This window comes from Theropithecus gelada, chromosome 16 (genome assembly GCF_003255815.1).
Source record: "Theropithecus gelada isolate Dixy chromosome 16, Tgel_1.0, whole genome shotgun sequence".
NCBI classification, from domain to species: Eukaryota; Metazoa; Chordata; class Mammalia; order Primates; family Cercopithecidae; genus Theropithecus; species Theropithecus gelada.
In genome coordinates this window covers 42,516,475-42,534,534 of record NC_037684.1, presented here as the reverse complement: position 1 = coordinate 42,534,534, position 18,060 = coordinate 42,516,475, and the positions used below count along the sequence as shown (strand labels likewise).

General features: G+C 34.5%; 1 protein-coding gene across 1 annotated transcript in view; it reads left to right on the top strand.

The window, feature by feature from the left end:
* Positions 1–18,060, top strand: part of ABCA6 (ATP binding cassette subfamily A member 6) — a 60,131-nt gene that overhangs the window by 13,866 nt on the left and 28,205 nt on the right. Inside the window, exons 9-18 of the mRNA XM_025363642.1 lie at positions 1,321–1,468; positions 2,954–3,122; positions 8,090–8,148; positions 10,591–10,701; positions 11,150–11,325; positions 11,537–11,656; positions 11,910–12,048; positions 12,998–13,088; positions 14,490–14,629; positions 17,585–17,701. Of these exons, the coding sequence (XP_025219427.1) occupies positions 1,321–1,468; positions 2,954–3,122; positions 8,090–8,148; positions 10,591–10,701; positions 11,150–11,325; positions 11,537–11,656; positions 11,910–12,048; positions 12,998–13,088; positions 14,490–14,629; positions 17,585–17,701 (1,270 nt within the window). The remainder of the gene's footprint in view (positions 1–1,320; positions 1,469–2,953; positions 3,123–8,089; positions 8,149–10,590; positions 10,702–11,149; positions 11,326–11,536; positions 11,657–11,909; positions 12,049–12,997; positions 13,089–14,489; positions 14,630–17,584; positions 17,702–18,060) is intronic.

Genomic DNA, 18,060 nt, shown 5'->3' with positions numbered 1-18,060 from the left:
TCTTACACGTTTTTATTTGATTCGTTCCGACACTTTTGATATTTTTCATGCTATTATAAATAGCATCTATGTTTAAATTCTTATTTTTGAACATTTGTTGTTAATGTAGAGAGATGCAACTGATTTCTGTATGTTGGTGTTATATCCAGCATTCTTGTTATATTCTCTTATTAAACTCAATATTTTTTCTGAGTTTTATATTGGAATTATATATAATCATGTTGTCTTCAAATAATGATGGCTTATATTTTTCCCATCGCAATCCTTATGCTTTTTATTTCTTTTTCCTACTTTCCTGCACAGGTCCAGACCTCTAGTACAATAATGAATAGAAATGCAGGCAGAATAAAAGCTTTCAACGTTGTGCCATTAAATATGATGCTTATTGTTGGTCTTGGTGCATGTAATTCATCAGCTTAAGGAAGATTCATCTTCTTAGTTTGTGAAGATATTTTCTTTATTAGGAATAGATATCATATTTTATCAAATGGTTTTTTCTGTGTCTATTATATTGATCACATTATTTTCCTATTTAATCTGTTTTATGTTTAATTACATTGATTGATTTTCAAATGTTGACCCAATTTTGGATTCCTAGAATAAATTCAACTTTATCATGAAAATGTTAACATTTTAACATAGACTGAGAAGCTGTATAGTGTGCAGGGTAAGGAACTGGACTTAGGAGTAAGACTTTCTCTGTTCTAATTTCACTTTGCCGCTTTTGGCTACTCAACTTTGCTGTGCCTTAGTTTTATCATATGTAAAATGCAGGTTAAAATCTTACTATTTTTATAAGCTTTATTGCTTATCTGATGGAGTTTTAAGGAAGATTAAATGGGATAATATATAAAACACTTAGAACAGTGCCTAGAACATAGTTGCTGTTATTATATGGCAAAATTCTAAATACAAACTTTTATTTGAAATAATAACTAGAAAAGGAGGTAAGTTCTCTTTTTATCTAATTAGAGGCTTCCAAAAATTTATTATATTCTTTCCAACATTTGTATTTCCTTTGTTGCCCAGAATAGATATTTGTAATATTGCAATGATTTTATGAAAACAAACAAATGAATTATAATTTAAATTCTTATACTTAGAACATTGTTTTTATTAAATACATGTTTATTTCTAATTATTTTTCACTGTAAAATAGAAATATTTTGACCAATACCTTTATTTACTTAATTAAATATTTGACTAGTAACTACTAAGTGCCTCTTGAAAAAGCTAGTTAATAAATTAATACTTTTTGCTGCTATGCCAAGCTATTTATTTATTTATTTTAAACATTTATTTTTATTTTTTGAATCTTAGATTATCAAACTGGATTATAACTTGAATGGTGTAATTTTTCCTGACCCTTCAGGAGACTCATATACAATGATAGCAACTTTTTCCATATTGCTTTTGGATGGTTTCATCTACTTGCTATTGGCATTATACTTTGACAAAATTTTACCCTGTAAGTAATAGTGAGTTTTTCTCTGACCTCTATAGTTATTAATTACATTGAATATATTTTTTAAGATTATATAGACTTTTAAAATGAATATTAAATATTTCCCATTTCAAACTAATAAGTTCATTATTTCTACTTCATAGTTTTTAATGGTCTAATGAAATTTTTATGTAAAAACAATTCTTATGACTTTACTATAACAGTATATTATAATTGTATGACAACAATAATTATAATACATCTTATAATTATGTGGTAATTGAATAATGTTAGGTATTCACGGATCCCTGAAAGTGTTTTGAAAGGGTCATATTAGGACTTGTGTCAGAACAAGATAAAATAAATTAGTTCTTATGGTTGTTTGGCTGGTGGGAGGCCATTATACTGTGGAAGTGCTTTCTCGTGAATATTTGTTCAGCATCATTCTCAAAATGTTTTATATATTGTTCATATTTGCAGAAGTATATTGATTGCCCTGTTAGATTATCTTGCAAACAACCAAAAATTTCACATAAGCCCAGAATTTTTTCACACACTCTAGAATGAGAAAGTTTTTTTTCTGGCACAATCTTCTTGTTTATCCTCTTATTTTATACCTTCCTTCCACTATTTAAGGTTGTCTTATAGGTTTTCTCTGTATTTACTTGTACATATTCCTGTCTTTCTGTGACTTCTGGTTGATATGTGAAGGCCCTTAATAATAAATTCAACCTCATTTTTTAAACTGGAAAAATATATTTAAAATGTTACTATAAATGTATTCTAAACAAATACAGTTTCTCCATGTATTCATGCCTAAGCAGGAATATATAGATTTCAATATTATGTTCAATTATGTTGCTATGGTCAAATTATTTAAGTTCACAAACATGTCTACAATTATTTTTATGTACTATGCTAAGGTTTTGTGTTTTCCCAAATATTTGGTTTCATTCATTCACCTAAATACCTTTTAGGCCACATTAAAAAAAATTTTAATAAATATGTTTATTGGGTGATACAAATCTCTTTCTCATGAGCCTATTATCAAGGATAATGCAACCCATTGTTAAGACTGGAAAAAAAAGGAGATATAATGGGTTTCCTTGTTGGGAGTCCTTTTCTACAGATGTAGACAACAGAGGCTCTAAGATCTGTACTAATGTCTTGATCAGAGAAAAGCTGGAGTCCAACTCAGCTGGTCATACACCTAATATTTTATTTGAACCTCACTTTCATATTGACTTTCTTTTTTTTGATCACATTTTATTTATACTTTGTTGAAAGCTGTATTATATTGTTTAACTTTTGCAATATGTTATTTCCTTTGAATTCTGATTGTTTACTTCATTATCAAGTTTTCTTCTTAATAATAAATAGAGTTTTAGAAGAAAAAAGTGTCTCTATGATGCTTAAAACTTCAAGGCATTCTGCATTGTTGTGAGCAAGGCTTCTTTGCTCATTGTTTTACTATTACTGATCCTATTTTGTTGCCTCTTGATTACTTAGATGGAGATGAGCGCCGTTATTCTCCATTATTTTTCTTGAATTCATCATCTTGTTTCCAACACCAAGGGACTGATAATAAGGTTATTGAGAAAGAAATTGATGCTGAGCATCCCTCTGATGATTATTTTGAACCAGTAGCTCCTGAATTCCAAGGAAAAGAAGCCATCAGGTAATCACACTTATAATTAATACTAATACATGAGCACAAGGCTAAAGAATTATTAACCAAGAGCATCAGGGTGAGCTTGAGGCAAAATATTGAAGGAGAAGATACTTGTTTTTGTCAATGTTACTTCGAATTGCTCCATTTCCATCACCATCAATTTCTTCTGTTACTTGAAAGGAAAATTATCCTTGATTATCAGCTCCATATCATATTATCCACCCACACTTTATCTTGTCCCCCTTTCTGCCTCTTTCTCTTGTGCCTACCTCTCTTTTATACTTGCTCCTTTCATTCTGTGAACCTCTCTCTCTGTGATTTCATCTGGCTTTATACGGTAAGTTGGAAGAAGTAAGAAATTCTGAATCAGAAATTCTTAGATCCTAATACTCTCGTCTCTCATTTGATGTGTAATCTCGGAAAAATGAGTAAATTTTATGAGTCTCAGTGTCTTCTATGAAACAAGATTAATATTGACTTTGTAGGGTTGTTATGAGATTTAGCATATAACAGAATTGTATGAGGAACAGTTAGAATATCTGTTTTTAGCCAGGGATTCTAACTCAGCAGTTTTGGAATTGAACCCAAGTATCATGGATTTCAAAATAGCTTTGTAGATTTTTCTACAAAGTTTGGTACAAAGTTAATGAATCAGAGCTTTAAATAGCAATCGTTTATTTATTAACAGATGTTTACTTAGTGCTGACTATGTACCTGATTTGCACATAATTCGCACAAAAAGCTTATGAGGCAGGTATCTTTATTTTCCCCATTTTGAAAATACAAAAAGTGAAGTAATGACAGCTTAAGCCTTTTACCCAGTATCACACAACTCACAGGTGGAGAACTGGAATTGTAATCCAGATAGTCTGGCTCTACAGTCTATGCTCTTAACATACTATTGAGATGTCAGGAGGCAAAAGAAAATGAATAAATAGAGAACCATAGCTAGGAAGTGAAATCTTTCCAAGACAAAGAGACCTAACCCATATACCTAGGCTTCCTCCATCTAGTTCTTAACCAGTTTTCCATTTAAGTTTTCTGAGTGGGGCAACAGCCCTTCCTCTGCTCTAGCTAGGAGTATACCAGCTCTATAGAAAATATCCATCCAAACAAGAAAGGCAAAGTGAGGAATAATTCTGTAAAACTCAGTTATAGTGTCATCAATCCTTCTTTACCAGTTGAGGGCACAAAATCATATTGTATTATATTATTATTCAAATTATAGTAATTCTCAGATCCAATCTTCTAACAAAATCTTTTACTTACAAAGACCTCAAAATTTTCTTTGTTCTTCTACTGCTGCCTAGTGGCCTAGGAGAGAAAGTAAAATGTCCTCCAGCCCCACCTTCCCCTGACTTCTCCCCTCTTCTCCCACACCCCCACTGTGCCTCCAAACCTAGCCAATGTATACAATGTTGACTAGGCATACCTGTCACCTGGTCTGGATTCTTAGCTCAGGTGGAGACCCAAGGCAAACCAGGGAAAGAAAGTAATTTGATGCAAGTACTATTCACTAAAGCTTTTGGCTCCATTGTGGGGCACCTCACCCCTGATCCACACCAAAGCGAGAAAGTAGGCTTAGGCAGTCAATGTTGTAGCTCTTTAATGACAAGGTGGGACACACTCACTGACTGTTAAAGCAGGTCTGGGGCTGCAAGGCATTCTAAAACTGCCTTTCGACCATCCAACAGTAGATGCAGTTTCCAATCCACAAGTTTTATCTCTTCTTTCTTCACAATGATCATTTCTTAGTAGCATCATTACTCTTCCCCACCTCTAGACAATGTCAAATCTTTTCCAATCAGTTCCAACGTGTGAATTCTATTTTGTATGAATACAAAAGGCACTAAGGCATTGATTTTTTTCTTCCTATGTGGTCTGCTTTATATAAAAATGAACTCTTCTCCTTTATATACGAGCGCTTTATATACAAAGGAACTCTTCCCCTAAGATACGTAGAGCTTACAGGATATGTAACCTTTAAGCTCTATGTATCAGGGATATGGATGAAAGCTTGTAGAATTCTAACCAGAATCATGATTCTGGATTTGTAAAAATATACAGTTTTTATTCACAACTGGTTCTTCCTCATTCATAACCCCTAAGTCACATTTTCTCTGGGGGCAACTGTGTGCACATATGTGCATTCCTATAACTATAGACCATTCAGGCAATATTCCCAGAACACAGGTAGGATGTCTGCCTGCCCCAGATGTAAATGTCTGATTTCATGTCACCAGCCCCTCTTAAATGGAATTTTCTTTATTAAAACAAAACATTAAAGTTTCACTTCAACAGGGATTCCATTTTACAAAGAAATGCTGAAATAAAATACCTGGTGAGACTCATCACCTTTTAACTTTGCTTAATTCATTCACTCAACAAACATATTGCTGCTGGGTTCTTTACTAATCTTTAGGGCTGCAAAGATGAACAATAAACTGTCTTTCAAGGAGCACACAGCCTAGGGAAGAAGATAAATAGGTACATGAAATTCAATGTGATAAATGTAGGGATAGAGATATTAACTACTGTTATTTAGTCAATAGAAGTGTTAACTACCCTAGTTCAGGGAAATCGAAGAAGAGAACATCTATTTTTCTTTTAAATAGTTAAAAATTACTGAATAAATTTAGGCTTTTAAAGCTGACATATTTACCATCCGGGTTGAACAGATATAAACATTATTGTCATATTACACAGATATAAACATTATTGTCATATTTGCTTTGTATTTTTGATGGATATATTATATGTTTATTTAAAGTCCCTTTTGATCTCTTTAAAATATTTTCTCCCTGCTTCATCAGGATTGACCTTTATAATGGATTTGGTGTTCCCACTTTCCATTCATATATTTACATATTGTACCATACACTTATAGCTCTAAACAATATGTGATATAGATATATGTGATATAACTCTGTGTGTTTTTATCTCCTATAATCTATAAATAGTATCAGACTTCACTTAAGTTTCTACATATTGCTTCTACACTCAGCATTTTGCTTTTTGGGATCTATTCATAGTGCTGACTATGGGCTAATGCATTGGTTTTAATTTTTATATAAAAATATTCTAAGATATGAGTCTACCATTTTTATTTATCTTTTCTTACATTAAAGAATATTCTGGTTGTTTCTAATTTTTTGCTCTGACAAATGATGTTGCAATGAACATTCTTTTAAGAATAAGACAGATAAAAAGGATAAAAAGGTTCATTTGTGCATATGTACATATGTGCATGTGAGTGCATGTGTATGTGTATACGTATATGTGTATGACACACCCAGCAGAAAAGACAAAAAGCGCTAAACTTTATGCAGGATATAAATGGTGGTTTGGTGATCCTGACACATAAAACATAAGGCCGAGGATGCCGAAAGATGTCACTGGACAGACCATGAGTGGCTGCTTCATGTGGTACAAAGTAGCCTTGACTTTCCCTTTGAGGCTGATGAGGAACATTGAGGAGTAAATAAAATGGATTTTAAAATATAAATTTTTTAAATGGACCCAAGACTTGAACTATTTTAGAGTTAAATTTTACAAAAATGATACCAGGCTGGATGGGTGATGAATCTGAGTGAGAATCAAGAAGAGAGTAGTTGAATGTCCATGCTGCCAAGTAAGATCCAGCGTGATGGGGGAATGGGTTTAGGTGACAATGCAATGAAGTCTGTTCTGGATATGCAGTTTTAGAGCAGTTAATTCTCAAACCCAGCTTCACATTAGACTCATTTGGAAGAACATTTGATATATCCCAATCCTCAGCCTTTACTGCCATGAAAAACTCATCACCCCAGATCAGTTAATGTGAATCTTTTTTCTGTGAACTCTGCAGAGAAGTAATTAATGTGAATATAATATGAATCTCTGAGGGTTGTTTGCAGGCATCAGTTCCCTTTGGAATTCTAATGTGTATTCACAATTGACAACTACTGATTAAGAGCAGTGTGTGTGTGTGTATGTGTGTGTGTGTGTGTATGTATGTGTGTGTGTGTGAGAGAGAGAGACAGAGAGAGACTATCTATCCAGCAAGCTATTAGATGTGTGAGTCTAAAGATCAATGAAAAGGGTGGGGTCAATATTAGGTTGATGCTAAAACAAAAAATCCAATAAGAAAACTTCTGGAGAGAGTCTCAAATGAGAAGATCCATCATATACATGGAGAACCCTGTGGAACATCAAGCTGATGTGTCTGATGAAGTAAGAGGACTTTATTAGGAAACAGAAAAGGAACATTTAGAAAAATAAGAAGCAAAGCAATTAAGTCACCACTAACAAAGAGAAAGTCATCAACAGTGACTTATAATCCAATACGTAAGAATAGAAAAGTATTTGTTGTATTTTATAATTAGGAGGTCACTAATGATTTCATTATGAAGTGGTTCACTGGAGTGGTGAGTTCAGAAATCAGAGTGCAATTGAAGAGGAATTAAAGGTCAGGAAGTGAAAATGGCAAGTTTATTTTGAGAATTTTGTACAATACAGGGAGGAGAGAAATCAAATTGTGTCCAAAGTAGAGCTGAGTTCAAAGAGGAGCTATTAGGGAGGACTGTAAAAGATGCAGGTGCCAGAGTGTCTGACTAATAAACTAACAATATACAAGACGTGGAGAGGATGCAGGATGCCAGTTTAAGGCCCCAGGTAAATGAGCTGATCTTGAACAGGGGGAAGAACCAACTATTCTAAAACTCGAGGAAGAAAGTGAGGATAATTACACAGCATTCTACTTTTCTAGACAAAATACTAGTAGTTTAATTGTAACTTGAGAGAGACTCCTTTATTTTCTACCTCAGGGGAAATGATTAATCAAAAATAGGTCTTTTTCTTTCTGAATAGACTATGCCATCCCTTATTTCACATAAAGTGGTTGGCTGCAGCTGTCACTATGACTAGGGCTATTAATGGCTTGTGCTATTTTCACTTCTGTGTTGGCTAAGTAAGCACCCTTTTTGTTATTTCAGAATCAGAAATGTTAAGAAGGAATATAAAGGAAAGTCTGGAAAAGTGGAAGCATTGAAAGGTAAAGAAAAACATTGAAACATTTCATTCTTTCACTTATTTCTTTATTATAAAAAAGGGAAACAATTCGATGTGAAAAAATTTGAAGCATATAGATAAGCAAAAGAAAAAAGAATGCAAATAACCCAATGCTATCACTTGGACATTAATCATGATTAAGAATACACTGTAAAATTCTTCCAGATATTGCATGGATCTATTAATTTATAAAAATGGTATACAATGAAAGATGCAATTTATCTTTGCTTTTAAAGATTAATCTGCTATGAACAATATTTTATATATTGTCACTGTGAGGAAAGAACATCTAAACTGAAATCTGATAAAGGTTTTATACTAGCTGGTGAATTTACATAGTTTATATGTACTGGTGAGGTTAACTGAAGCAAGATGAATAAAACCATTGACTATGAATTAAATTTCACAAGCCAATATCCTATTACAAACATAATTTATCATTTGAAATGAAAAAACACATTTTGATACAAAATATTCTAACATACAGTTTTCTATAACAGACATTTAAGCAAATATCAAAGTGAGTAGCTACATTTCATGGAGGTCAATTTGCTTTATTAAAAATGATTTTTAGGAAGAATAAAAATGATTTTTATAAAGGAAGCCTTAAAAGCTGAAAAAGAAGAGCCATGAACCTTCCAGAAGTGGAGAGTTCTCCAACCATTGTGTTTATATTGCATGTATTTTGTAATAAATGCAGCATCCTTTAATTCAGTCTTATTCATTACTTTTAGATTAGGTCTTTGAGAATTTAATGTATTTGTATGAGCAATTTTATTTTCTCTCTAGGTTTCTCTCATTAAATACCATCTAGATCTGTGATTTTGTTCTTTAATTTTAGCTCAGGATATATTGAAATAATTTTAAATCAATTACTTAAAGTTTTGGAACACATTTTGAACTACCTTTGCACTCCATCAAGTCATGAACTTCTTTTTGTCTAAACAGAAAACGTCTTTAAGCATTTTGTTCATTTTAAAAATAGCAGCACCTTAAAAAATTAAAAGCATTGGACATCAATACATTAAAATGTGAATATAAATTCAAACCAAGTGTAGCTGCTCTTTGGGAAACCAGGGAAGTGGTTGCATTCCCTTAGCCTCCTCTTCCTTCCTCATGGAGTTAGTTTCTGGAGCACATCTGCAGCACATTTGGGACACACTTTTGAAATCTTTTATCTATGGCCTATTTTTCAGAAGCCAAATAGCATTCCATTATATGGATACCGGGATTAACTTATTAACACACCAATGTATGAGATCCAGTTTGTTTCCAATTTTTAGTGTAATAAAAAATACTAGAATGAACAGCCTTGTTCAGTCTTTGTAAATGTCATAAATTGTTTCTTGAATATAAATTTCTAGAAGCAGAATTATTCAAAGGAAGCATACTTTCAAGATTCTTGATTCATATTTCAAATTATTTCCCGTGAGAATTATAAAAAGTCATACTCCCAGAAGCAATACATAATGAATAGTAATGACAATGACAACAATAGCAATAAACACTTAGATTTCATTGAGGACTTGGTATGTGCTGGAAACTATGCTAAGTGATTTACATGTACCATTTTACATTTTGGCCTGTGAAAGACATATTAATACATCTCTCACTTTGCAGATGAGAAAACTGAGGCTTCTATTTTATTTTTCCTGTTACTATGTGTCAGTCCCAACAGCCAGTATCACTTCCCTCTTACCCTGGAAAACACTGTATACTTTCCATTTAAAAATTACAGGCCAGGCATGGTGGCTCATCCCTGTAAATCCCAAAGTGGGTGAATTGCTTGAACTCAGGAGTTTGAATCCAGCCTGGGCAACATGGTGAAACCCTGTCTCTACTAAAAATACAAAAATTAGCCAAGTGTGGTGGCGTGGGCCGGTAGTCTCAGCTAGAGGGGGCTGACATGGGAGAATTGCCTAAGCGTGGGAGATTGAGGCTGCAGTGAGCTGTGATTGCTCCACTTGCTCCACTGCACTCCAGTCTAGGTGGCAGAATGAGATCCTGTCGCAAAAAAGAAAAAAAAAAAAAAAATTACAAACATACAATTTGTTAATTTATTTGTTTAGTTGTCCCAAAATTATTCATTAAATAAACCATCTTTTTAATAAGTTTGAAAGGTCATTTGATTACTCTCTATTTTTATATTTACTTTGGTCCACATTAGACTTCTATTCTGTTCCATCGGTCACTATATCCTGCACCAGTGACCTATTATTTTAAATATTACAGTTTTGTCACATATTATTTTGGCAGTTAGGAAAATATTGAACATTGTGTATTTTAAAGTATTGAAATGCTGAGAAATACACCACTAAACTAAATAGCCTTGTTCTATATTGGGACCAGACTGGTCTAATGCCCCTCAGTTTATACTGTTAATAATTTGTTAACAATTTGTTCTAATAATTTGTTCTAAAAATAGGCTTGCTGTTTGACATATATGAAGGTCAAATCACGGCAATTCTGGGTCACAGTGGAGCTGGCAAATCTTCACTGCTAAATATTCTTAATGGATTGTCTGTTCCAACAGAAGGTGAGCAAGAAGAAATTTCTCAAAGGCAAGATGTCTTATAATAAAATGAGGTCAAGCATATGCCTTTCATTTTAAATTTTAAATTTGATGGCTTAAGAGAAATAATGTTTATCTAAAGTTGTTTCCAAGAGCTACATAATTTTGAATATGCTTCATATTTCTGCAATATTTATAAAATTATTTTATTTATTCCATCGTGTGATATTTCAGGGTAAATGTGCAGTTCTACAAGCATATGTTTGTGTCAGGAATAATTAGTAGTTGTTCACAAATTGTGTTCACAAATGTGCAGTTCTGTAAGCATATATTTATGTCAAGAATAATTAGTAGTTGTTCACAAATCATTTTAGACATTTGTGAATATATGCCAATATTTTCTTAAATGAAATCTATGAATATTAATAAAATGTATTATCTTGCCAATTTTATTTTTAACTTCCATTCTTAGGATCAGTTACCATCTATAATAAAAATCTCTCTGAAATGCAAGACTTGGAGGAAATCAGAAAGATAACTGGTGTCTGTCCTCAATTCAATGTTCAATTTGACATACTCACCGTGAAGGAAAACCTCAGCCTGTTTGCTAAAATAAAAGGGATTCATCCACAGGAAGTGGAACAAGAGGTAGGAGGGCATGCTTGGATTAACTGACCTGCTAACCACTTACCAAATTAAATCATGACCGCAGAATTCTCTTCAATGATTTATATGCCTTGTTATGAATAAAATTTAGGCAAAGAGGTCCCATAACAAATATCGACTGCTTTAATGAGCGGTTAAAATAGCATAATATGAACCATTTTGGATTTTAAAAGTTGTATATTTTCTCATATAGGTACAACGAATATTACTGGAATTGGACATGCAAAACATTCAAGATAACCTTGCCAAACATTTAAGTGAAGGACAGAAAAGAAAGCTGACTTTTGGGATTGCCATTTTAGGAGATCCTCAAGTAAGTTAGATTATGCATGGGGAAGGATGCAGGTTGAATGTCTGCAAAATGTCAAGTTCTTTTACCACTAAAGGTGATAGAGCTTTCATTGTAATGTATCAAGAGAGAGCCTGCTATGTTTAACTATAAATAGAAATATGTTGGAGAAAAATGACTGGATGGTTATTATTTTATGGTATTTATTGTTTTTCATGCTATCATCTGGATGTAGTTAATATGAGAGACATATTTTATGTATCTTCATTCTCTGTAGATTTTGCTCTTAGATGAACCAACTACTGGATTGGATCCTTTTTCCAGAGATCAAGTGTGGAGCCTCCTGAGAGAGCATAGAGCAGATCATGTGATCCTTTTCAGCACCCAGTCCATGGATGAGGCTGACATCCTGGCTGGTAATTGTTGGTTTTATCTCAGTATTACCATGATGCAATTGGGGAATTTAGAAGCGAAGTCTATTCCCAGGGTAAGAGCCCTGCTCTCATGATAGCAATGTTCTTACATTCCATAGCAGTCAGGAGGATGACAGGAATCTAGTTCCACTGTGGAATTCCTTTCTGGTTGTACATTTGCTAGGTAGTGACAACTAATGAAAAATTCTGATTACCCATTTTTTTTTTAGGTCAGCTATCAATTAATTTAAACATTCAAATCTTCTTTTATATATACTTAGCTGAAAAATAGTCACTCATTTTTTAGCATCAGAGTATACAGTATACCATGTAATTTATGTGGTTTTTTTTTCAGAAAGTGTTGGAAGATGCAGATAGACTGGTGTTCATGAGCTTGTTTTTAATTTAATTTATTTGTATAAATTTAATGAGTACAAATACAGTTTTGTTACATGGATATATTATGTAGTGGTGAAGTCTGGGCTTTTGGTGTATTCATCACCAATTAATGTACATTGTACCCATTAAATAATTTCTCATTCCCCATCCGCCTCTGACTCTTCCACACTTCCGAGTCGTCAGTGTCTATTATTCCATACTGTATGTCCATGTATACCCATTATTTAGCCCCCACTTATAAATGAGAACATGCAGTATTTGACTTTCTGTTTCTCTGTTGTTTCACTTATCATAATAGACTCCAGTTCCATCCATGTTGCTGCAAAAGACATGGTTTCATTCTTTTTTATGGTTGAATAATATCATGAGTTCATTTTAAATGCATCAATTTTAATGTGTATTTCAAATGTTAAAATGCACACTAGATCTAGTTATACCCTGTTGAATACATCTCCTTTGCACTTCTGAGCATTGGCTCCTCATCTTTCTTTACTAGAGAAGGAAGAAATGAATGACCCCGAATGTCTTTTCTCACTTGATTTCTTTCATTCAGATAGAAAAGTGATCATGTCCAATGGGAGACTGAAGTGTGCAGGTTCTTCTATCTTTTTGAAAAGAAGGTGGGGTCTTGGATATCACCTAAGGTAAAGGCTTTGGGAATAGATTGGATTTATGTGTTTTCAATACTGGTATATGAAAAAGTTGGACAATTATGAAACAGAACTGGCCTCATGCTTCATCTCTACCAAACTGGATTGATCAGTGTTTCCTGAATACTTTTCCTACTTTCCTTCCTCCTGTGTCTTTACAATGTTAATCATTGGCAACATTTCAACATGATAAACCAAGCCTGACTTTTCACAGCAGGTCTACTTCATGTGCCATTTTTCCAGGTAGCTGTTCTGTGTAGCCTAAACCTCTACCTTCTTCCTACTGTCATTTTCCTTAGCCAATCCGTATAATTCTGGAATGTGTTTTCATTCTTTCATAGGGCAAAAAGGCAAATAATTTCAGAAGCCAGTATCAACAAGGAGAAATCTAGGGGCAGAGAGTAATGATAACTGTGGCTAACAAAAAAGTGTATATATTAGTCTGTTCTCATGCTGCTAATGACATACCCGAGACTGGGTAATATATAAAGGAAAGAGGTTTAATTGACTCACAGTTCAGCGTGGCTGAGTAGGTCTCAGGAAACTTACAATCATGGCAGAAGGGAAAGCAAACACACCCTTCTTCACATGGTGACAGCAAGGAGAAATGCAGAGTGAAGGCAGGGAAAAGCCCCTTATAAAACCATCATATCTCATGAGAACTCACTATCATGAGAATAACATGAGGGTCACCACCCCTATGATTCAGTTACCTCCCACTGGGTCCCTCCTATGACATGTAGGAATTATGGGAACTACAATTCAAGATGACATTTGGGTGGGCACACAGCCAAACCATATCAGTGTATATCCAGGCTAAAATATTGTTTTAAAAAACTCTATGGTCAAACAAAGCATGCATGTGGGCCAGATTTTCTCTACTAGCTAATGATATGGTCTGGTATAATAATTATTTTCCCTAAGAAGTCTCTTCTTCCTAACATTCTCACCTTCCTCCATTTATCTATAACTATACATATAAAACTCTATATCGTTTAATTTACATTATATATTTGTTTGTATATTTGTAATTGTTCTGAGCTTATACATTTTCTATATATAGATTATAAAATGTTCAAACTGATAGATTACTATCATGTTATAATTTACTCATCTTTTTGTTTCATAAAGCCAAGCAAAGTAGTGCTCTACAGCTAGGTGTTCAATTAAAGCTCTTCTTTTGTGGGTGAGGGATAAAAGACAATAAATGTGGTGCAGTGTATACTACTCAGGTGACGTGTGCACCAGGATCTCACAAATCTCCACTAAATAACTTATGAATGTAGCCAAATACCACCTTTACCTCAATAACTTAAGGAAAAAATAAAATAATAATAATTTAAAAAGTAAAAAAAAAGAAAATGCAAATGACTTGTCTTTTCTTTTAAATATTAGTTTACATAGGAATGAAATATGTAATCCAGAACAAATAACATCCTTCATTACTCATCACATCCCCGACGCTAAATTAAAAACAAAAAACAAAGAAAAGCTTGTATATACTTTGCCATTGGAAAGGACAAACATATTTCCAGGTAACTCAACTATGATTACAATACATGAAATTTGGGAAAAAATGTTCACTTTATTATTATAGCAATTTTCTTTGTCTAATTAATTTAGACTTTTTCTTAGTTTTGGCCACCTGAGAAGCAGAACTCGAGAGGAAGGATTGAGTGCCATTGATTTATTGGGTAGTTGCTTCCTTGAAGCACCAGCAGATAATGGGGACAGGTGAGAGGGAAGGGAAGGCAGCCAGGGAAGTCTGAATTCTGGAACAGATTACTGTGGTAGACAATTGAGGTGCAATGCCCATGGAAGGGAAATAAATGAAATAAGTGGGTTCAGCGTTTTGTCACCAGAGGGGTGAGTAAGCTGGGGTTCTTACCCACTGTTCCCCATCCATTGTTGATTAAGGGATGCCTACGAGAGCATTAACTTTCTCATCCATCTGGCTTACTCTGAACATGAGCTTAGAATACTTCCAAGTACAGAAAAAGGACCTCAGGCAGGTGCTTTTAATAAGTAGATTTACCGTGTCCAGGTGAATCCAGAAGAGATGTTGGTGGGGCAGAAAGGTTTCTGCTACAAGTTTCTCTTTGTAAGGTAGCCCCCCATTATTCACAAGGAATAGATAGTTCCAAGATCTCCAGTTCATGCCTGAAACCGTGGATAGAACCAAACCTAATTGCCATCGATCCGAAAACATTTCTGTTCATGTCTTCCACCTACACATTGAATGCCTTTTCCATCTTAACTAAGCATTTAACAGGCATTGTGGCTGTAACTTTTGCAGTTTGAGGTGCAACCGCAAAAGTAGCATGAATTTCTTTTGCCTTTTTCACAATTTCACAGACAGAAGATTTATTCTTACATTAGATCTTAGCATCAGCCTAAGATTTTTTTTTTCCCCTTGTTGAGAACTTTCACCTTTTCACTTACAGAAAGCATTTTATGGCTTTTCTTTGGCATATCCAAATTGCCAGCATCATTACTCTTGCACTTTGGGAGCCTTATTAGGTAAAATAGGGGTGCCTTGTACTGCAATAGCATGACAGTTGCTCTAATATCCCAGAGGGCTACTAAGTGACAGGCGGGTATAGCATGGTTCTGCTGGACAGGGGATGATGCGTGTCCTGAGCCTGAGCAAGATGGAGTGGGATGGTGAAGGATTTCATCACACTACTTACAAGGGCACACAACTGAAAACTTATGAATTATTTCTCGAATTTTCCATTTTATGTTTTTAGACAGCAGTTGACGGTGGATAATTGAAACCGTGAAAAATGAAACTGTGGATAAGGCAGGATTTCTCTATTTTAATTGTGCATGTGTTATTTTGCAGAGAAAAACAACTTACATAGTCTACAAAAGTGTTCAACCCTCGGTTCCCTGCCAACTGGGTAGCAGCACCCATTCTGACTTTGTTTGATAAGCAATCCTAAAGATTACTAGCTCTTTGTGTAATGTTTTCTACATGTTAGGCACTGTTCTAATGGTTTCATATATATTAACTCCTTTAGTTCTCACAACTGTTTTTTCTATGAGATGGGTGCTATAACTTGCCCTATCTTACAAATGAGGAAATGTATTTCAGTGTCTTTTGATTTAAACAGCTTCCCTTTGGTTTAAACATTTAGTTTGTTAAAGGTATAACTCCCTATATACCTGCCTTAAATAAGCTCTTTTACATAATTCAGTTTCATTAGGCAAATACGCAGGAATTCCCAGATTTTAGCTTCACTCCCCAGTGTGGCAGCTCTCTATGTCCCTGCAGTAGCATAGAAGATGGTGTTCTTCTCAGATCAGTGGACTACGCCATGTTATTTTGTTCTTGGACTAAGGCCCTGTGAGGTGCAACTGGTCCACTTTCATTTTTGGTCAGAGAAGAAGAATAAGGATTTATATGTTGGTACCACTACTGGAATATGTTACTTTGCCAGAGTTACTTTGTTGACGTCCCAGCCCATGGCAGCCTCTTTACACAGACTCAAGGCCTCTGCTAGTCGAATGGCATGCTTATATCCTTTTCAGGACATGGGACTCCCAGGTCCCTTGCTGCCGTGTGCAGGTCATGGGGAAACACAGTGTATGCTACAGTCTCATCCACCTAGTTCCTCTCAATAATGTCATTGGCCCATCCTCCCACCCAAAGTAGAAAGTAGCATCTAAGAGTCTTCTAGAATCCTGCCATCTCATCCAAGTATCTCCATGAAAGAATTAGCCAATAAATGTGTACTGGGAAAGTATTATATAAAAGGCACTGCTCCAGCAACTAGAAATACCACAGCCTACATCTAACTAGATAGGGAAAAGTAGACACACAAAATATACAAATTTTTCAACAATTGTACACTAAAATAATAAACAAGGCCAGTGAGTTAGAGTGATGACTGGTGTCTGGCTGAGGTTTATGTAGAGTGGCCACTGAAGGCCACAAGAAGAAAATGGTCAAGAACACTCCAAGTCAAGGGGAAAGGAGGATGTCTGGAGGGCAATGAGTGAGGGAGCAGAATGGCAAGTGGAGGTGGGTAAGGTTGTATGGATAGATGGAGACAGGCTCTTTCGGAGCTTCAGAGGTTGTGTTATTGACTTTGATTTTTATTTTAAATGCATTGAGAAACCATTGAAAGACTTATACAGAAAGAAGACCCAGAATATAGGTAGAGATATACATGGGTTTGTAGTGTGGAGGTGAGAAGATAATGGTCTTTCTGATTGTTCAGATTTCTGCAGAGAAATCTACAGGAAGCTCATAAACTGAGAATGGAAGATGAAGTGAGACAGTTTGAGGATGGAGGAAGAGGTCTTCCTTAGTTATTTCAGAGAAGGAGAGGATTCTCATGAAATTTTGCTTTTGACTACTGTGATACTCCAAAGACATAATTTTCTTAACAATATTATGTATCATCTTTTAAATAAGTATTAATTTACTTGGTTTAGTTCTCGATGTGGTTTTTCAAAGTATCTATTCATATTTTTTGCCTTAGATCTTTTCAGTAATCTGGATAAGTGTTCTGACCAGGGAGTGACAGGTTATGACATTTCCATGTCAACTCTAAATGAAATCTTTATGAAACTGGAAGGACAATCAACTATCGAACAAGGTAAAGCCATTTGTGTAATTCATAGAAAACCAATTCCCAAATGATCATGTGTCAATTTAGTGTTTATTATTTCTTGTGGGTGATTCACACTGAGAAATGTGATTTCATTCCAAATTTGGCTCTGCCGTTTGAAATGGGCTGTCATTATTTCTTAGCATCATTACTACGACTGATCACAGATCCCTTCATGGAGTCTACCAAGTTTCCTTTTGGAAACTATTTCCTATCCTCAGATGTTCCCTGCTTCTTAGATACCTTCAGGCTGTGAAAGGCTCTTAATTAGGGGAATGAGGTCTGAACAGATTTTTTTTAAGATAAAAATTGCTCTTATCTTGTTAATATACAAAATTCCACTAAGG